Genomic DNA, 26,939 nt, shown 5'->3' with positions numbered 1-26,939 from the left:
CTCTCTCCTTTCCTTCCATTCTCCTATAGGTAACCATTTTCATTATTTTTTGGTTCATCCTCACATTGTTTCTTTTTGAAAACATAAACATGCGTATGGAGGAAATGGTATTTTAAAGACCATGGTTTGGGCACTATGGAAATTCAGTGCTACTGACCAACTGGGGCGTTGCCCATGTCTCCACCCTCCCTTTCCGTCTCAGAAGCTAGCATATATACACGCTCTTGTGCACCACCATGCTTTTTTTTTCCAACAGTAAATCCTAAAATTACCCTGAAGCAGTATAAAGAAATCCTCTTTATTACTATTCTTTATTAATGAGCAAAATGCCCATTACATGGATGTTACATCGTTTATTCAGCTAGGCCTACACTGAAGGACTTGGGGCTGTTTCCAGTGCTTTGTTTTTACAAGAGTGCTGTGAAGAGTAAGTGGGTGAAGGAGTTACTTCTTATTCTGGGAACAGATTCCAGGAAGTGGACTACTAAATCAAAGAATAAATGCAGATGTTGTTTTGATGGCTGTTACAGCAATGTTCCTCCTCTCACCTTCAAATCATAATGACTCAGGCAGAAAAAGAAGGAGAATAAGAAATTTAGTAGTGAGAGAAATTTTATTTCTAACTGTTCCTACAAATATTTCACTCTGGTAAAAATTTTAAATTTTTATATTGATATAATAAACAGCATAACATATATTGCTGCACAACTTCAGTTTTTCTGCATTGAAAACTATGGAAGAAACTTATTTTAAAATAAAAATAGCAGGTATAGTGAGAAGAAAGGTAGGGTGGAAGGTTTAAAGACATGAGCTTTTTTCTGACTGCTGTAGTTCTGAAATGCTGTGATTTTACGAGTCACACCATGGGATTTCCTAAAAGAGGGCAGAACTGAATCATTTTAAAGTAAATGGAACAAAAAGCCTTTAGACCAAGCTTCTTTCCTTTCCTGTTTATTCCAAATTCCATATATTTAGCAAGTTTTGATACCTAAAGAAAACAAAGTAGCCTTTGTTTAAATACAAACTCCCTTTCTGTGAGGAAGGTATTTCATATATCACACAGGGCTGGAGCCACAGAGCCAGAGCCAACACTCTCTGAGGCGGTTTACCAAGGACTTCCTGTTAGCAACCAGCTCCAAGGAAAAGGACCTCCCTTTAATCTAACCGGCAGCGGACAGGCAGAACCGGATTCTCCAGGTGTGAAGTAAGCAGTCTCTCCTCCTCATTTGATATTAACAGCAAAAGGCGAACTTTATCTCCAAATTATTTGACTTCATTATTTGGCTTTCAATTAAGTTAACCATATGAAAATTGTACAGAAATTAGCCTGTGAACTATAACGCAGTGACTTAAATAATTTGATCAAAACGTCACAGATGATACTCAGTTTTTCTCTCAAAGGCAGGACGGCAACACCACAGGTGAAAAGCAACCTAAAGAACAAGACACAGGTAAGTAAACCACTCTTCTGTGTACCTTTTAACCTGCGACTGCCACAGGCTGAAATCTGTGACATTGAAAAAGAGCTCCACAGAAATTAAAGTTTTGCTCAGATTTGGAACAGGCTACAAGCTGCTGATCTGTTCATACATACCGCTGATATTCTAAATGGGATTTGGGTTTAGAGCTCTTAGAAATAGACCACTATAATAAAAATCAACTTTTTCTTTTAAGTCCTTTAAAAAATAACTTCTCATTTTGAAAACACTAGAAAGTAAGATCCCATAAAAACAAATTTAAAATTCTTTCTTTTATAGACAGACTATAAAGTAGTCATACTGTGCTTGCTTTAGGGAACACTTTTACATTTAATTCTGAAAAAAAGCTTATGCCCAAATTTGACATATATGTATAACCTTTAAAGAGTTAAGATAATTTTCTATAAGGTCTTATATAATTTCTTTGTTGTTTCTCAGAATCTTTTAAAAATAATTTGAGGTTATTAGAAAATAATCTTGTTGTAAAAGGACTACTGTAAAATATCAAAGTACTCACTTTTTTAATGTTCCGGCTAGTACATTGAAAGTATTCAAATTATAAAATTTAATATAAATATTATATTTAATTTGATAGTTCTAAAAATTTAAGTCAGCATCATTTAAATTTAACACAATAGGTAGGGCTGATACTTTCAAAATTAAGCAATATATAGAGGCTTAACCAAAACATTTTATTTTTTGATATTTCTTCAAAGTTACTTTATAATTGTTACCATGTTAGGATTTAATAAATAACCCATTTCAAATCAAAATAATAACGACTTTTAATAAATGTTTTAAGGGTGGACTTGAAAGTTGGCTACGTAATACCTAGAACACATGATCTTCATGGCTATGCAGTTTTAAATTTAATATAAAAATCATTTTATGTACGTACAGCTTACTTTAATCAGATAAGTGAGAGGTCAAAATTACACGAGTTAATATTTAAACAAAAATGGTCTTAATGTTACATTAAACAAGTTAATTTAACAATTAACTTACACTAAATAAAAAGTAGAATTAAAAAAGCACTGAAAGGCTGCATTACAAAAAAGATAATTTAAACTTAGAGAGAATATATGCAATTTGCAATATATTGTTAGTTTGTTTTCCTCATTTAAGTAGCCAAAAAGGTGACTATTCTAATAACATCAGCTTTCACCTTCAACTAGGGAAATGTTGCAAGCTGTCTTCATACACAAAAGCAAAAGAATACTCTACTTTATGTTGGATAAAAACTGGTTACATTTCTTGAAATATTTTATTTAATCAATAGAGTAACTATAGAAAGAAATGTCTTACTTAAAAAAATTTATAAATCTATAAAGTATATAGATATAAAGTATAAAGATATAAATCTATTCCAGGGCATACTTCTTAAAGTAGTTGGTAATTTTTATTCATACTTCTGTTCCTGGGAATGTTCCTTGTCTGAAACAGGGTGGAGAAACTTTTGAGTCATACAAGTTTACTTTTCTATTTTCCAGAACAAATTGTCAAAGTTGATTACCATATAAATTAGTGTTCTAATTTTCTTTTTGCAAATATTATATTTAAGCTCAAAGATATAGTCAGTTATTGACAGTAGAATTCAAAACTGCATAGCAATGAAGTAAGCTAGCATGCTGAAAGATGGTTCACATTTGGATAGAACTCTTCCAATATTAACAAAATAAATGTAAGGCACAGAAAAGATTGCATGAAATGGTGGTATGATCAATTGCACCTCGCCTAAGCAAGTAAATGATCTCACAACTATGAGCTTAATATTTTATGCCTTCATGAACTGTCTTTTCCAACTTTTAAATTCTAATATGTTTAGATGTCTCACTTTACCTAATATTCTAATTTATGAAGATATAAGATTAAGCAATTACATTGGAAATTGTTATACATGTAGTCATGAGTATGCAACTACTAGAAAATGCAATTTATATACAGCATGTGAGTGCACCTGAGTACCCACATTAAGTCAATTTCTGCACAAACAACGATTAGGGGAACATTCTGAATTATGTTAACTCTATGAAGATAATTACCTATGACTTTCAGTCAAGACCTCAGATACAGAAATTCTTCCCTCTTGCTACAAACATACAGAAGTGTTTGATATAATCTTAAGAAAAGAAGATAAAACTACATCATTACATTTGAAGAAAGGGAAATTTCCAGGTACCAGAAATGAAGAGGGAACACATTCATAGCCAAAGTGGAGAGCAGGAATTGAAATTAAGTCCCTGGGCACCAGAAGCAAATACTTCACCTCAGAGGCTGAAGTTAGGGTTTGTGCATAAGAGGGAACTAAACCGAGGTTCCTAGATGAAGTAGTGAACTACTCTATACAGAGAAGGGAAAAGTCTCTGTTGGCTTGTCCAGGATTACAGCAGGAAGGAAGGCATTTGGCCAGGCTATAAACATTTCACTACAGAAAAATCAGGCCCATACTTATACTACCTGGGCTACAATGGGCAAACTCCATGGGGCCCTAGTAGTGACAACCACAAAAATGGGTCAAGATGTATCCATAATCCAGGACACTCAGGGCATTCTTGTATAACATAGTTCCCCAATGAAGGTAAACTACTGACAAAGTTCACTAAACACACTTGCCCACCACACCAAGAGAAATGGTCAGTGGCCACAATAAACAAAGGAATTTATTCCTAAGAAACCAGAAATAACCTAATAATGTAAAGAATCTTCAAGATAAATAAACTTTAAATGTTCAAAAGAAATAAATGAAGACATAGGATCCATAAACCAAGATGAACACAGTATGAACTTTAGAGTTGATTTTATATAAACATCATTTACTGTAATATGCCTGCCATGGTGTACAGCATCGACAGGAAATCTGACTCTATGTTTTTCCTCTAATATCAGTAACACACAGAGATTTATAGAAAAAAGGAGATTCAGAACACAGCAGTCATCCTTTATCCACAGTTTTGCTTTCCACAGTTTCCATTACCCGCATCAACCCTGGTCCGAAAATATTACATGGAAAATTCCTGTGTATCCATGCTGCATAGGCTACTCACCTGTTAGTCACTTAGTAGCCGTCGGTTATCAGATCGACTGTCAAGAATCACAGTGCTTGTGTTCAAGTCACCCTTATTTTACTTAACAATGGCCTCAAACCACAAGAGCAGCATTGCTGTTGCTGTCATTTTGGGTACACCAAAGAGAAGCCATAAAGTGCTCCCTTTAAGTGAAAAGAACATAGTACATACAGGATTCAGTACTATCCATGGCTTCAGGTATCCACTGGGGGTTTTGGAAAGTACTCCCCGCAGATAAAGGGGGACTACTGTATTTACTTATTTTTTGCTAGTAAATTTATTAAGACTAATGAATATAAAATACATATGAATATATTTGGAAGAGTTCCTAAAAGTACCTTTTATTCAAATATGAAAATGTGGTATTCCTTCAGGAAACTGTTCTTCCAAGGACAGAAACCCAGGAAAAGACAAGCTTTGCAAGGGTCAGAGTCAAGTATCTTGGATTCCACAATCGGTGCCAGTAGAATTCAGCTTCCCAAAAGCACTTTGCAAAGATATACTGTGCCACAATATCAATGTGAAATATTCTATTTCTCAAAAAATAATTTTTTTAAACTATGATGCTTCATAAAAAGGCTTTTGATGGCGTTGATCATTTATTTCTAACTGAAAAAAAAAGAAAGATCTATCCAGTCATAAAAATGTTAGAGAGAGTTGTTTCAGGATTTGTTCCAAGCCATGCAGGCAAAGAGAAAGTTGGAGACATTGCAGTTCTTGAGAACCGTGAAACACAAGATTGTTAAAAGCTACTTAGCTATTATTATATAAGCATTAGATAGGACTTAACTCTCATGAATAAACAATCAAAATCTGTTTTGTTTTGATCCCCCCATTTATCATCTGTGCCTCCAATAGTGTTACTCTTTTCTTTTTCCCATATCACCAGGAAGACAAGTCAGTTAAAAACATAGAGCGACCAACAGCATATCTGCTACATACATGGTAGCTGTAAGAATTTGTAGTAACAGGTTAGTAGAAGAGGAAACAAATCTGCGTACATAAGCAGGAACGAAGTACACCTCACTTCCTATCTATCTTATTTCAGCCTGAGACTATGAGCTAAAGCAGAAGATACTTGAATCCCAATCTCAACATGCCAAGGACAGGATTCAAACCTTCTTAGAGACTTTCTGTGACAGGTCTATGAAATCGGGACTAATTCTTTTTCTTCTTCTAAATTGTGAAGTGCTTAATTTGGTCTGATTATATTAAAGAGCCTAATAAAGCTGCAATCAATATCATTATTTTAGATCAGATATGCTATATTACCTCCTGCAAAAACTTTTTTCTTTTAAACACAGTTTTTATACAAATAACATGCTCACCTACTATTACATATATCTCCTCTATTTTGCTTATTTCCTACTTGTAAGGCCAAGAAATACATTCCTAGAAGACATGCACAACATATGGATCAATAACTACTAAGTTTTATATTCATCTACTTCCCTAACACCAAGTTCGCAGTCCTATCTATACTGCTCCTTGACGCATCTTCTTTCACAGATTTTCCAGGTTTAATATTATAGCTTGTTATTTTTTCCCACAGATCTTAGTAAACCACTAGCTTTGGTTAGTTCTGTTTCTAAGGTAGAGAAATTACTCCTTGCAAGTAAGGTGGAATACAGATAATGGAAAGCGGGGGGACAGAGTGGGTGAATCCCTCCAAACTTAGAAGTCTCTTATTTACATAAACTGCACAGACTGTAACTTTTTTTTTACTTTTAATATAGCAAATCAGTGGTAAAATAAAAGTCTATAAGCTATTTGAATTAAGTATTTAAAATATTTAAAATAAACAGAAGAAAACTATAAGTACATTATAGGCAACAAAAATTTGTTCTTAAACGTTTCCACCCAGTACTTAAGATGCTCAGGTACACAGCAAATGTTTCTGAGTAAACTGTTAATATCTATAAAAGACTTTTTCCATCAAAAGCAGATTTCGAGGTCTTATCTCTTGTGATGTGGCTTCTTTCCCAAGCACTTTGTTTACCTAGCTGCCTCTTCTCAGAACTCATCAGAGCTGATCTCTACAGAGCATTGGAAAAAGGCCTTTACACACAGCAGAGGGTGAGTCCTTCAAACTAGACCACCTGAATTTGAATTCCAGCTGTACCACCAGCTGGCATCTTGGTTAAGTCAGGGCTTAATGTCATATTCTGTAAAATAGAGATTGTGGTAATACTTAAGAGTTCTTAAAAGAACATAAACACATTCAGAACAGTGCCTGGCACATGTCAAGGTCTTGAGAACATATGAGATCTCCAGAGCTCAAAACCAGAACCTGAATGAACACGAGACCCGTCAAGGTGCTGGGAACACCTTGAATCAAGATCCTCGCCCTCATGGGGAGACAGCAGACAATAAATGAAGATAAATAAGTGAAATATACATAGCATGTTAAATAGTAAAAAGCGCTGGGAGAAAAACAAAGCTGGGAAGGGTGGCTGCAGCTTTAGAGGGTGACCAAGGACAGCCTTCCTGAGAGGGAGGCAATTCAGTGAGACCTAAAGGAGTTGGGGGATAAGTCAGCACCACATGGGAGAGCATTCCAAAGAGAGGAAACACCAACAGTCTGGTCTGTGTGAAGAATAGCAAGGAGCACAGTGTGGCCAACGCAGAGTGGGTGAGTGCAGGAGGCAAAGAGAGGTCAGAGAGGACCTGGTGGGCGCTGGGTTTTCCTCTGGGAGAGAGCGCTGAAGGAGGGCTTCCAGCACAGGAATGACATGGTCTGACTTACATTTTAACTCCGGTTTCTGTGTTAAGCAAAGACCCAAGGGGAAGGGGATGTGAAGGAGAAAACAAGGAAACCACGTAGGAGACGGTTGCAATAATCCAGGTGAGAAATGATGACTTGGACCAGAGCAGTGGTGAGAGGAGCCTGGATCCAGACAGACCTTGAAAAAGGGGTTGACAAGATTTGCTATTAGTTTGGATATGAAGTGTGGGGGGAAAAAAACAAAACATAGTAGTCAGGAATGACTCCAAAAAGAACAGAGTTGCCATTTAGTAAGATGGAGCTGCAGTTTGGGGGATGGGAGGAAGATCAAGAGCTTATTTTAGGCACAGACATTCAAACGGAGCTATCGATAGCTAGGTGTTATGAGAGCAGTCTAGACTGGAGATGTAACTTTGAGTCATCAGCTAACGGAGAGCATTTAATGCCATGAGACTGGAAAATGATGGTGAATAGAAAGAGGACTGAGCCAGAAACCTTCCAATATTCAGCGGTCGGGGAGGTGAGAGGAAACCAGAAAAAAAAAATGATGAAGGAAGAGGTGAGAGGAATGCCAGGAGAAACACCTGGAAACATTTCAAGAAGTGATGGTCATAAGTGCTGCTGATGGGTTAAAATCATCAGTGAGTTCTATTGCTTCCATCTCCAAATATATCCTGAATGATTCCCAGTTACTCCGTCTAGTTTTATCACCTAAGTGTCTCCTGTGAACTATTCTCCCCACCCTGGGATACGATTCTCTATACAGCGATCTTTTTTTTAAAGATTTTATTTATTTATTTTTCCCCTCAAAGCCCCAGTAGATAGTTGTATGTCATAGCTGCACATCCTTCTAGTTGCTGTACATGGGACGCGGCCTCAGCGTGGCCGGAGAAGCGGTGCGTCGGTGCGCGCCCGGGATCCGAACCCGGGCCGCCAGTAGCAGAGTGCGCGCACTTAACCGCTAAGCCACGGGGCCAGCCCCTATACAGCGATCTTTTAAAAACATAAATCATATGTTAATACCCTATTTGTCCTTTAATTTTCTTCCACTGCATCTAGAATAAAATCTAAACTCTCTACTTGAGCCCACAAGGCCCTTTATGATCTGATCCCTGCCTATCTTCCTGACTTCATTCCTCTAATGTTACTCCTCACAATAATTTCTATCTACACGGGTATTTATTTTGTTCCTAAAACATATCAGTTCCATTCATTGCCCTGGCACCTCATCTCCTATACCCAGGAGAGACTCCCTTGGCTCTTCATCTTCTCAACACTTAGGTCTCACAGCGCAAATACCTCCTTAGAGAGGCCTTGCCTAACTGATCTATCAACATCTAAAATTACCTCATTTATCTGTTTAATTGTATATTGTCCATCTCTCCTCAGACAGTAAATTATTCACGGACAGGTACTATTGAATATATAATACAGTATTTAAAACTTTGAATATAGTAAGCATCAATAATTATTTGACAAGACGTCAGTCCTTTAAAACCAAGGGAATACTATCAGGACACTGGTTTAACTTTTTACACAATGTAGATAACATTTCTATAACATCCTCCACTGGGTCATCCTTCAAGAACATCTTGAACATCTCCAGGGATGGCAAGTTCATTATCTCATGAAGCAGTTTATTCCATCTTGGGACAGCTCTACTTGTTTGAAAAGTCTGCTTTATACTAATCAAATCTCTCTCCATGTAATTTCCACCCACTGCCCTTTGGAATAGTGCCAAGTAAGTCTAATCCCTTTTATATACACAGACCTACACATTTTAGAAAACAGTTGTAGATATTCCCTACAGCTTCCCTTTTGCAGGACAAATATTTCCATTTATTTCAATGATTCTCCATATATTACGGTCTTCCAGTCTCATCCTTTCCATGATGGTTTGGAAATTCCTAATGTATGAATTGTCATCTCAAAACATCATACTCAGAAATTAACACAGTCCCTCCCATCTGCTTTGACCAGCATAGTCAGTGGAACAAATATCTTTCTTAGTCAATCTAGACATCATACTATTATTCATGAAAGTATAATGACTATTCTGATAGTTCTGATAGAAAGCTCACAATTAATTAAAATCTCCAGTAATTTTCATAAGCACTGCTATGAATACAAGAGTCTTCCATTTTGTAGGTGTGAACGTGTTTTCTAAACACTAGGTGCTATATTTTACATCTACCCCAGTTAAACATATTTTTGTTACTTTTAGTATAGTGTTCCATGCTATTTTAATAATCTTTGAATCCCAACCCCGTACTTCAACATACTAAAGATCTCTCCTTATTTTGTGCCATCAACGTATTAGTATGTCTTCTATGACAACATTCAAATCACTGATAAAAATATTTGCATGAATATATCAAACACTAAGTCCCATAGCATAATAGCATAACATTAAAGAACTTTTTCTCTGGTTGATACTGATATCATGTGTGGGTCAATGAGCTATTTGCAACTCCCTAACAGCTTCTTCTTCTTCTCAAAAATATGAAAGGTATTATTAAATGCCTTTCTTTTTTTTTTTTTTAAAGATTTTATTTATTTATTTTTCCCCCAAAGCCCCAGTAGATAGTCATAGCTGCACATCCTTCTAGTTGCTGTATGTGGGACGCAGCCTCAGCACGGCCGGAGGAGCGGTGCGTCGGGGCGCACCCGGGATCCGAACCCGGGCCGCTGGCAGCGGAGCGCGTGCACTTAACCACTAAGCCACAGGGCCGGCCCTTAAATGCCTTTCTAAAGTCAAGATGCTCTGTGAAAAAAAATTATTTTATTAACAAAGATTGCTTCTTATTCACTCCATTTTACATTTATGCATATCATTATATGTATAGATATATCACTATGCATAAATTATGTACATCAGTTTGTTCTATGGTAACTACCAGCACAGGATGTGATAAAAGTCAATATTATCAGCCCTCTCAAAGTAAGATTTTATATAAACATGTTTGTAAAAATATCAATATGAATCGATATAAATGTTGTTCTAAGTCAGTCTGGATATCTTTGCAAAGGAATGCTAAGAATGAGAAATCAGCATAAGCAAACCAAGTATATGTTTTCACATGCATGCAATGGAGAAGAAAACAAAGCTACATCAAATAATGTGTTAATCAATCTGGAAGCCTCAGAAATGTTAAGATAAATTCAACATCATCCGTATTGCTTAATGCTGTCATATGGAATCTGCCGTCACTAGTGGTTTTAATTGAATTATGCATATTTAGCAAAATGAGTATATTTTTAACATTATATAGACCAAATTAACTGGGAACAGTATCTTTAGTAATGAGGGTACTTTCAGAGGCCCTTTTAGTCTTAAAAGTTGAAGATATGTCAAATCTTTCATGCTAAGATATATCTTCCTATATCAAGAAAAATCTATTATGTGGCAGTATGACACTGAAGAACTTATTTGGGGGCAAACAGAGATAAAGAAATATCTATCTCTGTTTTCTCAGCAACTTCACTCCACTGAATGTGACTCATAGCAGCCCCATGTCATGCGAAGTAATTTACAAATTATTTTACTTTAGTTTTCCTATTTCTGTGATCTTTATGAGGAAATGCTTATTGATTTTTCTAATTTTTTAACCTCTTCTCAGAAAACTACGGGGATTTTTCCTGGGAGATACACATAGCTAGGCAAAGCCAACTGCTCCTTGGGAAAATATCCAACTTTTCTTTGTTCATCATAGTCATTTTTGTTTCTTAGGAGGAAAGGGAAGATGAAAGACCGACTTCAAGAACTAAAGCAACGAACAAAGGAGGTAGAACTCTCTAGAGACAGGCATGTGTCGACTACAGAAGCAAAGGAGCAAGGGGTGTTTCTGCAGCAAGCTGTTATTTATGAAAGAGAGCCTGTAGCTGAGAGACACCTACGTGAGATCCAAAAACTACAGGAGAGTATTAACAGTTTTACAAACGATGTTCAAAAATTTGGGCAGCAACAGAAAAGTCTTGTGGCTTCAATGAGAAGGTTTAGTCTGCTTAAGAGAGAGTCTAGCATTACAAAGGAGATAAAAATCCAAGCTGAACACATTAACAGAGGTTTGGATGAGTTAGTAAAAGAAGTTAAAAAGTCAGAGACTGAAAACGGTCCATCAGCAGTGGTCACAAGGATACTGAAATCTCAGCACGCTGCGATGTTCCGCCATTTTCAGCAAACCATGTTTGTATACAACGACACTGTAGCAGCAAAGCAAGAGAAGTGCAAGACGTTTATTTTTCGTCAGCTCGAAGTGGCTGGAAAAGAAGTGCCTGAAGAAGAAGTAAACGCTATGCTTTATCAAGGAAAATGGGAAGTGTTTAATGAAAGCTTACTTACAGAAATTAACATCACTAAAGCACAACTGTCAGAGATAGAACAGAGACACAAGGAGCTTGTCAGTTTGGAGAACCAAATAAAGGATCTAAGGGACCTTTTCATTCAGATATCTCTTTTAGTAGAGGAACAAGGAGAAAGCATCAACAATATTGAAATGACAGTGAACAGTACAAAAGAATATGTTAACACTACTAAAGAGAAATTTGGACGAGCGGTAAGATACAAAAAAAGAAATCCTTGCAGGGTATTGTGTTGTTGGTGTTGTCCATGCTGTGGCTCAAAATAAAGAAGCTACTTTAAAAAACTTTCCAGCTTTAGAATGAAGAATGGCCCATATTTCAGTGTCCTGTATTGTTTTTCTTCATTTCACAGACCCATTCACATACCTCCTATCACTATTAACTCATAATTTTCCCCATTAGTCCTTACCCACTAGAATTACAGAAACTTCTGAGGCTAGTGACATGAAACAAGTCTTCATTTATTAAACCAAAAACAGTATAGTTAGCCTTAAACTCACAGGTTAACTATTGAAAATGAAGTGAATGATCTTAAGTTTCTGGTCAGGTATCAAGCTCTATTCTATATTTTTGTAACTTCCAATGCCTTAACAAGATGAATGTCATTAAGTGATAACTACTTAAACAACCCTTTTGGCTCATTTAAGAGGATTTTGGTAGTTAATAATTGGATAAAATAAGACCTCCAGGGGTGCTATATTAAAGCAAAATCTACCTAGAAGCTGTATCAAATCTTTTATGCTCAATTAGCTCAATTAATTCAGAGGTCAACAAACCCTGGGAAGACCCAAGTATGTACTTGATGAAGAGTCTGGTTGGCAACTGGGAGCTGAATCTAGTTTGATGCCTAAGAAGGTAAGTTAAGGCACTGTTTTCCTGAACTTGGGTCCACTCGGGACACTGTACTACAGATCAGGAGGGGTGGCAAATAAAATAAAAAATAAAGGCAATCGCATCCTCGAAAGTTTCTCCATCACTTTACTGTGACGCCAGGCACTATACCACGGGCTAGGGATATAGTTTGAACTCACACAGCAATAGAGTTTTGGATCACATTCTAGTGGAGAAAGCAGACAACAACCAAACACAAATTTTAGAAAATAAGTTCTTGACAGAGACTTAAAATAAGGGTGGTGAGAAAGAGACTGCCAGGGTGGCTTCTTTTGGTTGGTTAGTCAATGAAGGCCTCTCTGGAAGGGAATACAAGTGAAGATTTGAATGGTGAGGACAAGGGAGGGTATATTCCAGGAACAGAAAACAAACAGTACAAAGACCCTGAGGAGGTTATAACTTACTCCATTCAAAGAAAAATGAGCAGCACAGCTTATCAGGGTGGGAAATGGGCTGTGAGGTAAGAGGGGAGGTTAAGACCAGTCAGCAGGGCTAGATTTAAGGCTTTGTGAGCCACGTAAGTCTGAGGTAGACATATGTTTTCTGTCCTCTCTGAGATTGTGCCATATCCTTCTACCTAGTGCCTTACTGATGCTTGTTTATAGTTGCTCCTAAATTGTTTATCATGAAAACTGAGAATATTAAGTACTATTTAATATTAATTAGCATAATTATATCCAGATGGATTTGTAAAATAGTAATTTTCTATTATATCTGCACCTAGTGCTTTTAAAGTAAGACTTAAGCTCAGATTCATAGCAAAGCCATGTATCACATACAATTTTCACTGTTATATTTTAAAACCAATTAGTATCACTCTAACCTAAGCAACAAAAACAACATGATATTTAACTGATTAGTTGTTGAACATTTTGTATATTTTATTCACACAATAGGCACTAAAAGTAGTATTTTTTTCCTTAAAATTACTACCTTCAGGAAAAAATTCTTAAGAATTAGAGGCACAATATTAGGAATCTTCTGGTTTTAGTAGTATCCTATAATAAAATAATAAAAATTACTGTGAGCACTTGGGCTCATAATCTTACCTACTAAACTACTAAACTTAGATTCTGTAATCAAAAGCTTCATGTAGCCTGAATTCATATGATGAGACACTTTAAAACTGGCTCTCCTAATTCATCTCCACGTGGACACGGCATATCATCAACAATAATTGTTCATATCCACATCACACCAGCAGAACACTGGTAGAGCACTGCACCAGCTGCCTTAAACATTACTGGGAATTCACATGACACACAGGTATTAAAATCCTTATTTACAAGAGGAGACACAGAAGCTCAGAAGGATTAAGTGACACATCCAAGGCCTGTCTGACTCCACAGCCCACGCTTCCCCCACACCAGCAGTTCTTAATGTTTGCTGTGCAACAGAATGATCTGGAGAAGCTGTGAAACAACTGGAAGCATCCCTGGCACCCAACAACGTAGGAGGTCTGGGCTGCTGCTGATGCAGGTGGTCCCGAGACAACATCTTACTGCCCAACAACGCTGCCAGCAGGTTTTTCTTTTTTGCTGAGTAAGATTGGCCCTGAGCTAACATCTGTTGCCAATCTTCCTCTATTTTGTGTGTGGGTCGCTGCCACAGCATGGCCACTGACAAGTGGTATCGGTCCACGCCTGGGAACCAAACCTGGGCCACTGACATGGAGCACACCAAACTTAACCACTAGGCCACGGGGCTAGACTGTTATTAGTTTTTAAATAGTGTGTTGAGGTGGGGGAGGGGGAGGATGGGAACCTCTACAGGATCTTCGGGCATAAACTACCCAGGATGTCAACCAGCTGAGAAGCTCACTGTGAACTACAGCTGCTGAGTGAAGCTGGATGCCATCAGAGACAAAAAGGAAGCCCTCTGTAGGAAGTCTGGAGGTGAGTCAAGAGTCTAACTAAATAAGGTCGATGAAGATGACAGCTCAGAATGGTTCCATTGAAAGAAGAGAAATCTTAAGCCAATGGGCCCTATATATACAGTGAGTAGGGGTTTCAGATGGTGAAAATAGTAAACGAGAGGACTCACCACTTTGTCTAAGGATCAAGTGATTAAGTGACATGGGTAGTCCATACTTCCACACTTGTGGGTTTCCAGTATTCTAAAAAGAACCCAAGTTCTCCTATTTATTATTTAAAGATCTAACTTGGTAAAAGTACATTTGACTCAAATTCTAATGACAGTATTAGGATAATCTATAACCTAGTTAACTACCCCTGGGCACCAATAATAAAGAATATGACTCAAAGAAACTTGCAAACTAACATTTTCCTGTAACACTGGCTAGAAGAAAGGTGAGTCAAGTAGGCATATAAAGGCTGGAGACAAAAATCCCATATTGAAAAAGCAATAAAAAAAGCTTGGTTATTGTTTCTCCTAATATGGAAACCCACTGCGGTGGTTTTTAACCTTTTTGGTCATGAAATCCTTTAGGAATTTGATGAGAGCTAAGATCTGCTCCCAAGAAAAATGCACATGCACTCAGAATTGTGTATGTGATTTCAGAGGGTCCTGGGAGGTCATCCATAGTGCAAAGACCTCTAGGTCAAAAAACTTTTTTTTTTTTTAAATGTTCATAATACCAAGTAAGATTGTGTTAGAGGTATTATGTTTTCCTCCCTGAGTGAAACTCCTCTATACTTATCACTTTTGCTCTGAAGCATCCAATTTGAGAGGTTTGGCCAAAAGTTGTTAGGTCATACAACTCCACAGAAAAGCAGACAGTATGTAATGAGCAAGTGGCACCTTCCCAAGAGTTCAAGTGTGCTAACACAAGTAGAATTGTTATTATCCTGGGAGGAAATTTTAGCCTGTGGCTCTCCAGAGTTATTCCAGTTATAGGTACTAGAAGATTCAACCACAAAAAAGGAAGGGTCATTTACTCTCTGTCTGAGGCCAACTTGCACAACTATACTAGAGAGAAGACATGTAGAGAGAGCATCCATAGTTAATCAGAGCATAGGTTAAAGTTAATCTCTATAGTAGATACGATAGAAAAAGAAAGACTTTCTAGGTAAATAAATAGGTTAACATGATTACAGAGCAGAACGTTTGCATGGCATCTATTTTTACTCTCTTTGGAAGGAATACAAATCACTTTTACTTTTTACTGAAATGGATTCTTGAGAGAGGCTACAGCATGGTTCACATGATCATATGTAGCTGAATACAAACGCAGAATGACACTATTGTATGGCTACTTTCATTCTAGACGAAGCTTTTAACCCCTAGGTCCAAACAAGCACAGTGACTTGCCAGGGTCATGGACAAATTCACACGAGTTCTTAGAATCCAGCTTCCAGACTCTCCCTCTTCTCTCTTAACCCCTGGTTTTCCAACTTTTCACCACTTATTTCAGAGATTTTAATTAAAATATTATGCTTATTAAGTAGTAAATGCTATAGAACTGCCAAACAGAACTTCTGAGCTAACAAAACACAGAAGACTGTTGATGTTCTGTGATTCTGACCCTCAAGAGAACCCTCAAGTCTGTGACATAAAGTGAAATCTGGCTGAGGCTTTACTTGCAAGGACACTTGCTGTCAGGCTGGTGTGCAGAGCCAGAGGTTGTCCAGGACCTGACACGGTGGTCACCTACCCTGCTTCCCATAGCATGAAGGAATCCAGCTCTATTAAGCTGTAATTTTCTGGTTATGGACAAGATTCTAATTCTTCAGGTTTATTTCCTTCTGTTGAATAACTGAATCTTCTCAGAGGAGTGTTGTTGTTTTCTGTTTGCTCATTATTAGAAGGTGGGAAGAGAAAGTTATCTAGGTGTTGAAGTGAGTTCTGAGAGGCTTTGTGGGTCCTAAATCAACTAGTGTAGGCTCAGACAAGGGGTAAACAGGAGAAACGAGATCTGTAATTGAATGTAGCAGATGAGAGGTCCAGAAGTCTGTGGGCAGAACGGAAGCAGCTGTGTCAACAATGCAGCCTGCCTCCTAACCCACTGGCCCTCAGCACTAAGCTTAGCAGGTTCTGCTGGAGGCCCGGCCCACTTATCATCCAGTGGACTTTTGAATGTCATACATATTATGTGCTAGGGTTATATCAGTTAAAAAACAGAATTTCCTGTCTGCATGGAGCTATGAAGGCAACCTCAAGGACTTTAAGCAGAGGAATAGCAAAATGATACAATTTGCATTTTATAAAGAGCTCTCCAATTCTTTATACATTCTTGCATTATTTGTCTTGTTTAAGCATGTACCAGTTTTGTAATTTGAAAAACATCAAAGAAAGAAAAGGGCTCCTGCTAGCAATGTAGAGCAGAGCTTGGAGGACAGGCAGGGGGACTGCTTAGGATACTGTTGTCATCAGGAACACAGGGGAGAAGTGAAAAAGGGGTGAAAGCAAGTAACATCAAAGGGAATGGAGAGGAGTAAAGAGACGCAAATGATGTTACCACAGTGACATCAATAAGGAAACTTAACTGTAGGTCACAGAAAAAGGTAAACAGGAGAACTTCCAAATATGGGGCTTGGGTAGATATTCAAGAGGGATTTATAAACATACAAAAAGGGTGGGATACAAAATTTTATATATTAGGTGAACACTGCATATATTACTTGGTTTATAAAAATATGCACAGGAAATTCATCAAAACGTTAGCAATGGTTGGCTCTGCATGGGAGGTCAAGTTTTTTCTTTTTTTTAACTCATTCTTTCCTACATCTTCTAAATTTATTAAGAATGTGTACTTTTTTGTACATTTTATATTTTTGAAGCACGTCATTTCAAAAAGCAGTTTACCTTTATTAATAAGAACTCTATGGTTGTAAAACTCCCATGAGAAAAATTGGTCACATGGCAAACCATGCTATATTTCATAAACATATTACACTCTCCATAATAATTCTCATGTCTTTGCGAGCTCTCACTGACTATGAAATTGTAATGTTGAAGCAATCATCCTAGGTGTGGGTGGTTGTTCTTTTCTATTCTGGAAATTCACCAGCTGAGAGAGGTGACACAACAGAAAGCAGACATCTTGTTGACAGTTATCTCATTGCTCAGTAATCTCTGTAGTAATCTCTCTAGAACTGCACGCCCCGCCTCGGCTCTCCCACACTCGTGTGTGTGACTGACTCTCACCCACTGTGGTCACGTGAACTGCACGCCCCGCCTCGGCTGTCCCACACTCGTGTGCAGAACTGACTCTCACCCACTGTGTCATGTGAATTGCACGCCCCGTCTCGGCTCTCCCACGCTCGTGTGCGTGACTGACTCTCACCCACTGTGTCACGTGAACTGCACGCCCCGCCTCGGCTCTCCCACGCTCGTGTGCGTGACTGACTCTCACCCACTGTGGTCACGTGAACTGCACGCCCCGCCTCGGCTCTTCCACATTCGTGTGCGTGACTGATTCTCACCCACTGTGGTCACGTGAACTGCACGCCCTGCCTCGGTTCTTCCACACTCGTGTGCAGGACTGACTCTCACCCACTGTGGTCACGTGAACTGCACACCCCGCCTCGGCTCTCCCACACTCGTGTGTGTGACTGACTCTCTCACCTCAATGCCATCTTCTCAATAAGACCCACTAGGATTATCCTAATTATAAGAGTAGCATGTCCCTGTCACCACCACCACAAGATTTCCAATCTTCTTTGACCTGCTTTGTTTTCAATATGCTTATCACCTAATGTACGAGATAGGTTATTGTATGTCTCGCCCCTAGAATGTGAACTTCTGAGGTCATACATGGATTTTTATCATTTTGGGGAACAAAAACAATCACCAGAACAATGTCTGGCACATAGTGGATGCTCAATAAATATTTGTTGAATTAAAGCATGAATGAATGAATAAATGCATAAAAGAATAAATTAAATAAATGACTATTAGCTTAAAAAAAAAAGCACACAATCATTTTACAAATGAACATCAGTCATTAATACTTTTTACTTTAGAAGTCACTGGTTCTTGCTTTAGCATTTACAAGAACTAATTTAGCCTATGGGCTTCAACAAAGTTCACTGGTCGTATATATGTCTATTCCAGTTTCCTTCAGATTCAGTAAAGGTGAGAATTGATTATATTAATCAAATAACTTCTCTAATTGGTTAAATAAAAATTAAACAGTATAACCTTTACCAATATATGATGCAATAACGTCTTTCATTTTGTAATCAGAGCTTCCAAACTGCCTCATTTAAAAATGTTCATTTACGACTGAGGACCGCTGTGAAACTCTGCTCACAATTTCTCATTTAACCTCGTGAATCACGAGAATGAGGGAAAGGAACAAGAAGACAAGGGCACCCACTCGGCTTCCTCCACTGCGAAGAGCAGCGTAAACTGCTTTCACGGCACTATGTCTCTGGCGCCCTCTGGTGTTTGCTCTGCAGAAATGCTAGGAGGGCAGGATGGGCTCAAGTCCTAGGCAACAGGACAAAATGACACAAGCGTAGAACTAGGTTGACAATGACACAAACCACACGTTCAATTTAGAAATACAGAAGTAAAAACTGAGAAATCAATGTGGCATTAGAAGAATAAACCATTTGAATAACTTTCAAACAAGAATACTCTTCAAGAAAAAAGGACAAAGGCAAAACATAAATACATTATTAAAAGAGGAAAACATTGGAGAGTGACGTCAGTCAGGCGGAGTGAGCTTTCCTGTAAACTCTTCTCCTCATAAGATACAACAAAAGGAACAGTCACAGACCAACAACGGAATCCTAGACAGTGAAAAGCAAGGTCAGAAAGATCCACACTGCTGCACATCAGAGAATGGAACATGCTGGGCCCCTGGAGGAAGTGGGGAGAGGTAAGAGAATTCCTCTCCCTCCCTATCAGATCAGTGATCCCGGTCCCCATGGCTCCCAGAGAGGGGCGAGGGGCAGCCCTCTGCGGGGGAAACCCTAGCTCTTCAGGCTCTCTCAGCCAGTGGGAAACTCCCGCACGGAGAACTCAGAAGAGCCACAGGGCTACCATCAACATCTGAGCACCCCAGGAGAGCGGATAACAAGGGGCAAGCGAGAAGCCCACCATGCCAGGAACTCAGCAGGCAATAGAGAGAGCACCCCCCACCACCAGCCAGACACTGCAGCTCAGCCAACCAGACCAGACCAAGTGGCTGGCGGATTACAGCAAACAGCCAAGGCAGAGCGCAGGGGCCTCAGATTACACAGCCCTTTACCCCCACACGGTGGTGGCGGGTGGAAATTGCAACCAGATATTTCCAGGATGAGGAAAAACAAAGCCAAAACAGGAGCCACAATGCAAAGGTGCATGAAATCACCAGACCAGAAGGAAAATGACAAGCACCCAGAAAACCCTGATGACACAGAAATCCATAACCTAAATGACAGAGATTTCAAAACAGCTATCATAAAAAAACTCAACAAAATACGAGAAAACACAGACAAACAAGTCAATGAGATTAGGAGTTTCTTCACAAAAGAGATTTTGTGAAGAAATCACAAAAAAATCATAAAGAAAAACCAATCAGTACTGATGGAGATGAAGAACACAATGGAGGAGATAAAGGAGAATCTGGAATCTTTAAAGAACAGAGCTGACAATATGGAGGAAAGAATTAGCATTACAGAGGACAGGAATACAGATACGCTCCAGATGGAAAAGGAGAGAGAACTAAGACTAAAAAGAAATGTAGAAAGTCTCCGAGAAATATCTGACTCTATTAGGAAATGTAACATAAGAATTATAGGTATTCCTGAGGGAGAAGAGAGGGAAAGAGGAACAGAGAGCCTATTCAAGGAAATAATAGCTGAGAACTTCCCAAACCTGGGGAAGGAGCAGGAAATACCAGTAAGCAAAGCCAATAAATCACCTAAATATGTCAACAGGCAAGGCCCACTCCACGACATGTAGTGGTAAGGCTGCCCAAAGTCAATGACAAAGAAACAATATTAAGGGCAGCTAGACAACAACAAAAAATAACGTACAAAGGAACTCTCATCATGCTCTCAGTGGATTTCTCAACAGAAACTTTACAGGCTAGGAGAGACTGGAATGATATATTCAAAATACTGAAAGACAAAAACTTTCAGCCAATAATACTCTATCCAGCAAAAATTTCCTTCAAATATGATGGAGAAATAGTAACTTTCCCAGATAAACAAAAGCTAAGGGAGTTCATGGCCACGAGACCCCCATTATAAGAAATGCTCAAGAAGGCCCTCATGCCTGAAAAAAAGAAGAGAAAGGGAATACAAAGCTTGGAGCAAGGAGAAAAATAGGTAGACAAACTCAGAAAAATAGTTGATCTTTACCGGAATAGGTTAGCAACCACTTAAATACCAAAATCAAAGATCAAAGGAAGGAATTCACCAAAAATAAATTTAACCTCATCACTGTAAACACACACCCACAACACAAGATAGAATAAGGTATAACAAGAACGACTTAGAAGGGGAAGAGGAAAGTGATTGAATTGACTTAGTATAAGGAAATAGGAGGCCATCAGATAGTGGACTATCTCATACACAAGATTTTTTATACAAACTTCAAGGTAACCACTAAACAAATAATCAAAACAAAATCACATATGATAAACAAAGAGAAAACCACAAGAGTCATAAGACAGAAGAACCAAACTGAATTGGCAGTCCGAAACAAATGGGACAAGAAACAAAGGAAATGCAAAAGAACTGAAAAATAAGTGACAAAACAGCAACATTAAGCCCTCATATATCAATAATTACCCTAAATGTAAATGGATTGAACTCTCCAATCAAAACATACAGAGTGGCAGGATGGATTAAAAAGCAAGACCCAACGATATGTTGCCTCCAGGAAACACATCTCAGCTCTAAAGACAAGCACAGGCTCAGAGTGAAAGGACGGAAGACAATACTCCAAGCTAATGGCAAACAAAAGAAAGCAGATGTAGCCATACTCATATCAGACAATGTGGACTTCAAGATAAAACAGGTTAAGAGAGACAAAGAAGGGAAATAAATAATGATAAAAGGGACACTCCACCAAGAAGACATATCACTTATAAATATATATGCACCCAACATAGGAGCACCAATGTACATAAAGCAACTATTAACAAACCTAAAAGGAGACATTAACAATAACACAATAATAGCAGGGGATCTTAATAGCCCACTTACATCAGTGGATATATCATCCAGACAAAAAATCAATAAAGAAATAGTGGACTTAAATGAAAAACTGGACAAGATGGACCTAGTAAACATATACAGAGTAATCCATCCAAAAACAGCTGACTACACGTTCTTCTCAAGCACACATGGAACATTCTCAAGGATAGACCATATGTTGGGAAACAAAGCAAGACTCAATAAACTTAAGAGGATTGAAATCATAACAAGCATCTTTTCAGACCATAATGCTATGAAATTGGAAATCAACCATGAAAAAAAACTGGGAAAGACAAAAATGTGGAGATTAAACAACATGCTACTGAACAACCAATGGATCATTGATGAAATTAAAGGAGAAATCAAAAACTATCTGGAAACAAACGAAAATGAAAATATGGCATACCAAACCATATGGGATGCAGCAAAAGCAGTCCTGAGAGGGAAACTCATAGCGATACAAGCCCACGTTAACAAACAAGAAAAAGCCCAAATAAGCAACCTTAAATTACACCTAACAGAACTAGAAAAAGAAGAACAAACAAAGCCTAAAGTCAGCAGGAGAGAAATAATAAAAATCAGAGCAGAAATAAATGAAACTGAGACCAAAAAAACAGTAGAAAGGATTAATGAAACAAAGAGTTGATTCTTTGAGAAGATAAACAAAATTGACAAACCCTTAGCCAGACTTACTAAGAAAAAAAGAGAAAAGGCTCAAGTAAATAAAATTAGAAATGAAAGAGGAGAAATTACAACGGATACCAGGGAAATACAGAGGATTACAAGAGAATACTATGAGAAATTATATGCCAACAAATTGGACAATCTAGAAGAAATAGATAAATTCTTAGACTCATACAACCTCCCAAAACTGAACCAAGAAGATATGGAGAATCTGAATAGACAAATCACAAGTAAAGAGATTGAAATAGTAATCAAAAACCTCCCAAAAAATAAAAGTCCAGGACCAGATGGCTTCTCTGGTGAATTTTACCAAACATTCAAAGAAGATTTAATACCTATCCTTCTCAAACAATTCCAAAAAATAGAGGAAGATGGAACAATTCCTAAATCATTCTATGAGGCCAACATCACCCTGATACCGAAACCAGACAAAGACAATACAAAGAAGGAAAATTACAAGCCAATATCGCTGATCAACATAGATGCAAAAATCCTCAACAAAATATTGGCAAACCGAATACAGCAATACATTAAAAAGATCATACATCATGATCAAGTAGGATTTATACCAGGGACACAGGGATGGTTCAACATCCGCAAATCAATCAACGTGATACACCACATCAACGAAACAAAGAATAAAAACCACATGGTCATCTCAATAGACACAGAGAGGGCATTTGACAAGATACAACATCCATTTATGATAAAAACTCTCAACAAAATGGGTATAGAAGGAAAGTACCTCAACATAATAAAGGCTATTTGTGACAAACCCACAGCCAACATCATACTCAACGGGGAAAGACTGAAAGCCATTCCTCTGAGAACAGGAATGAGGCAGGGTTGCCCACTCTCACCACTCCTATTCAACATAGTACTGGAGGTTTTGGCCAGAGCAATTAGGCAAGAAAAAGGAATAAAAGGAATCTAAATAGGCAACGAAGAAGTGAAACTCTCACTATTTGAAGATGACATGATTTTATATATAGAAAACCCTAAAGAATCCGTTGGAAAACTATTAGAAATAATCAACAACTACAGCAAAGTCGCAGGGTACAAAATCAATCTACAAAAATCAGTTGCATTTCTGTATGCTAATAATGAACTAACAGAAAGAGAGCTCAAACAGATAATACCATTTACAATTGCATCAAAAAGAATAAAATATCTAGGAATAAATCTTACCAAGGAGGTGAAAGACCTATACAATGAAAACTACAAGACACTATTGAAAGAAGTCAATGATGACATAAAGAAATGGAAAGACATCCCATGCACATGGATTGGAAGAATAAACACAGTTAAAATGTCTATATTACCAAAGCAATCTACAGATTCAATGCAATCCCAGTCAGAATCCCAATGACATTCTTCAGGGAAATAGAAAAAAGAACACTAAAATTCATAGGGGGCAACAAAAGACCCTGAATAACTAAAGCAATCCTAAGCAAAAAGAACAAAGCTGGAGGCATCACAATCCCTGACTTCAAAACATACTACAAAGCAATAGTAATCAACACAGCATGGTACTGGTACAAAAACACACACAGATCAATGGAACAGAATTGAAAGCCCAGAAATAAAACCACACATATACGGACAGCTAATTTTCGACAAAGGAGCTAAGAAATACAATGGAGAAAGGAAAGTCTCTTCAATAAACGGTGTTGGGAAAACTGGACAGCCACATGCAAAAGAATGAAAGTGGACCATCTGCTGTCGCCATTCACAAAAATTAACTCAAAATGGATCAAAGACCTGAAGGTGAGACCTGAAACTATAAAACTCATAGAAGAAAATATAGGCAACACACAATTTGACATTGGTCATAAAGGAATCTTTTCGGATGACATGCCTACCCAGACTAGGGAAACTAAAGAAAAAATAAGCAAGTGGGACTTTATCAGATTAAAGAGCTTCTACAAGACAAATGAAACCAGAATCAAGATGAACAGACAACCCACCAGCTGGGACAGAATATTTGCAAAACATATACCTGACAAGGGGTTGATCTCCATAATATATAAAGAACTCACACAACTGAACAACAAAAAAACAAACAACCCAATCAAAAAATGGGCAGAGGAAATGAACAGACACTTCTCCAAAGAAGATATACAGATGGCCAATAGGCACCTGAAAAGATGTTCAACATCACTAATCATCAGGGAAATGCAAATCAAAACAACACTAAGGTATCACCTCACGCCCGTTAGAATGGCTATAATCACCAAGACAAAAAACAACAAATGTTGGAGAGGATGTGGAGAAACAGGAACCGTCATACACAGCTGGTGGGAATGCAAACTGGTGCAGCCTCTATGGAAAATGGCATGGAGATTCCTCAAAGAATTAAAAATAGAGATGCCCTATGATCCACCTATGCCACTACTGGGAATCTATCCAATGAACCTTAAATCAACAATCCAAAGAGGCTTAGGCACCCCTACGTGACTTCACTGCAGCATTATTCACTATAGCCAAGAAGTGGAAGCAACCTGAGTGTCCCTCGACTGACGACTGGATCAAGAAGATGTGGTATATATATATACAATGGAATACTACTCGGCCATAAAAAAGACAAAATCGTCCCATTTGCAACAACATGGATGGGCCTGGGGTGTATTATGTTAAGTGAAGTAAGCCAGAAAGAGAAAGACAAACACTGTACAATCTCACTCATATGTGGAATATAAACGAACACATGGACAGAGAAAACTGTATTGTGGTTACCAGGGGCAATGGGGGTGGGGGGTGGGCACAAAGGGTGAAGGGAGACATATATATGGTGATGGACAAACAAAAATGTACAACCCAAAATTTCACAATGTTATAAACTATTAAAACATCAATAAAAAAAAAAAGAGGAAAACATTGAAAACACTCCAGAACCTCGTTAACAGACCTTTTCATGATGCAAAATTTGATAAAAAGTAAATTATCACATAAAACAAAGTTTATATTCGAATACCCAGGAGATCTAATTATAAGGCTTCTTCATAACACAGCCTCAACCCTGAATCCCTATAGACCGCATCACAACAGGCCTTGTGCAGGAACAACTCCCAGTCAGTTACAGACATTTTATCACACTAGGGCATGAGTATTTTACCTTATTCAGGATTTTGTAATTTAGGTAAATTTCTTTATTGGTTAATGCTGCTGCCTCTACGTTTACAAGGACACCACCTTACTTACACCAGTACTGGCTTTCCCGATATCCTAGGATGTCTTAGTACTTCTGACATCGTCTCTTTTGTCTCTTCCATTCGCTCTTCATCACTGGAATCCACAACAAATATTACCCCATAGGACTCAGCATAGTAATTCTTCCAGATTCCCCGAATTCTTTTTCCACCTCCCAAGTCAAAGATGGTGACTTCAAACTTTCCTTGTCTCAGGTCAATTTTGGAAAATCCAACAGTAGGAGCTACATCTTCAGGATACTCTGTTTCAAACGACATAAAAGAAAAAATCTTTAAACTTTAAATTAATAACATTAACTTCACAACTTAAATGACATAAAAAGTATTATTCATCAGACTTTAGTAAAAAATAGAATGTTTATTATTTGCTTACACAATCAGCATTACATCTAAGCACACTGGTTTGGGGAAGGGTAGATACTATAAAATATCCAACTAGAATTTACACTCCATGCAGATAGGATTTCTGTCCTTTTTTTGTTTGTTTTTATTGATATAACCCCAGCTCCTAGAATAATGCCTACCACATAACAGGTACTTAATAAGTGTCTGTAGAATGAATAATCAGTGAATTCTTGCCTTTAAGGCCATTGACTCTCCAAGTTACAAACAATAAAAATTCCAACCCTTCAACACCACAGCCATTCCCAGGGACCATTACAACCTCTGTGGAGTTATAATGAAAATCTGAACATTTAGAGAATAGTTTAGAACCATAGAACAGGAGAAGCTACAAAGAATAGGACTACTCTTTTAATTAACTGAATTAAGTCATAACTGGAATAAAGAGACTTTTTTTTAAGATTTTATATATTTATTTTTCCCCCCAAAGCCCCAGTAGATAGTTGTATGTCATAGCTGCACATCCTTCTAGTTGCTGTATGTGGGACACGGCCTCAGCATGGCTGGAGAAGCGGTGCGCGCCCGGGATCCGAACCTGGGCTGCCAGCAGCAGAGTGCGTGCACTTAACCGCTAAAGCCACAGGGCCGGCCCGGAATAAAGAGACTTTTGAGGGCAGCTTGCAAATATAAAGAGTAGATTTCATTATTTCTACAGGCACATGTTTTTGGATATTCTCATAAATTTATAATTGAATTTTTTTGACTTCGTGTATATGACAACACAAAGAAGGTACCGATTGTATATAACAGCCAAGGAGTGGTAATGACAGTAACAGATTAAAAAGACCACAAGGTTTCAAGAAAGACTTCATGTGGGAGCTGGACTTAGGCCTTAAAGCTAGGTAGGATTTAGACAGGCAGAAGAGAGAACTAAGCAACAGAAATGGCAAAGGCAAGAAGTACGAACAATCTGAACACTGTGGTTGGAGCAAACCCTTAAGATGGGGAATGCAGACTGAACAAGGTTCTCAGGACAGAGAGCTGGGAGCCACAGAGGTATTTCAGCAGACCAATAATCAAGGTGGCTA

The 26,939-nt window shown here is 38.1% G+C and overlaps 2 protein-coding genes across 4 annotated transcripts in view; one reads left to right on the top strand and one right to left on the bottom strand.

Annotated features, from left to right (window-relative positions):
• ARL13B (ADP ribosylation factor like GTPase 13B) overlaps positions 1 to 26,939 on the bottom strand; it is an 81,933-nt gene that overhangs the window by 24,203 nt on the left and 30,791 nt on the right. For all 3 annotated transcript variants that reach the window (XM_058555629.1, XM_058555628.1, XM_058555630.1), the window contains exon 3: positions 25,502 to 25,751. In XM_058555629.1, the coding sequence (XP_058411612.1) occupies positions 25,502 to 25,751 (250 nt within the window). The remainder of the gene's footprint in view (positions 1 to 25,501; positions 25,752 to 26,939) is intronic.
• On the top strand, positions 1,262 to 11,896 carry STX19 (syntaxin 19). The gene is made up of 2 exons (XM_058555631.1): positions 1,262 to 1,451; positions 10,999 to 11,896. The coding sequence occupies exon 2, from the start codon at positions 11,012 to 11,014 to the stop codon at positions 11,894 to 11,896; it is 885 nt and encodes a 294-aa protein (XP_058411614.1). The 5' UTR covers positions 1,262 to 1,451; positions 10,999 to 11,011.

Source organism: Diceros bicornis, chromosome 15 (genome assembly GCF_020826845.1).
Source record: "Diceros bicornis minor isolate mBicDic1 chromosome 15, mDicBic1.mat.cur, whole genome shotgun sequence".
Lineage (NCBI taxonomy): Eukaryota > Metazoa > Chordata > Mammalia > Perissodactyla > Rhinocerotidae > Diceros > Diceros bicornis.
Note: the sequence above shows the minus strand (reverse complement) of the source record. Positions and strands in the feature narration are given on the sequence as shown.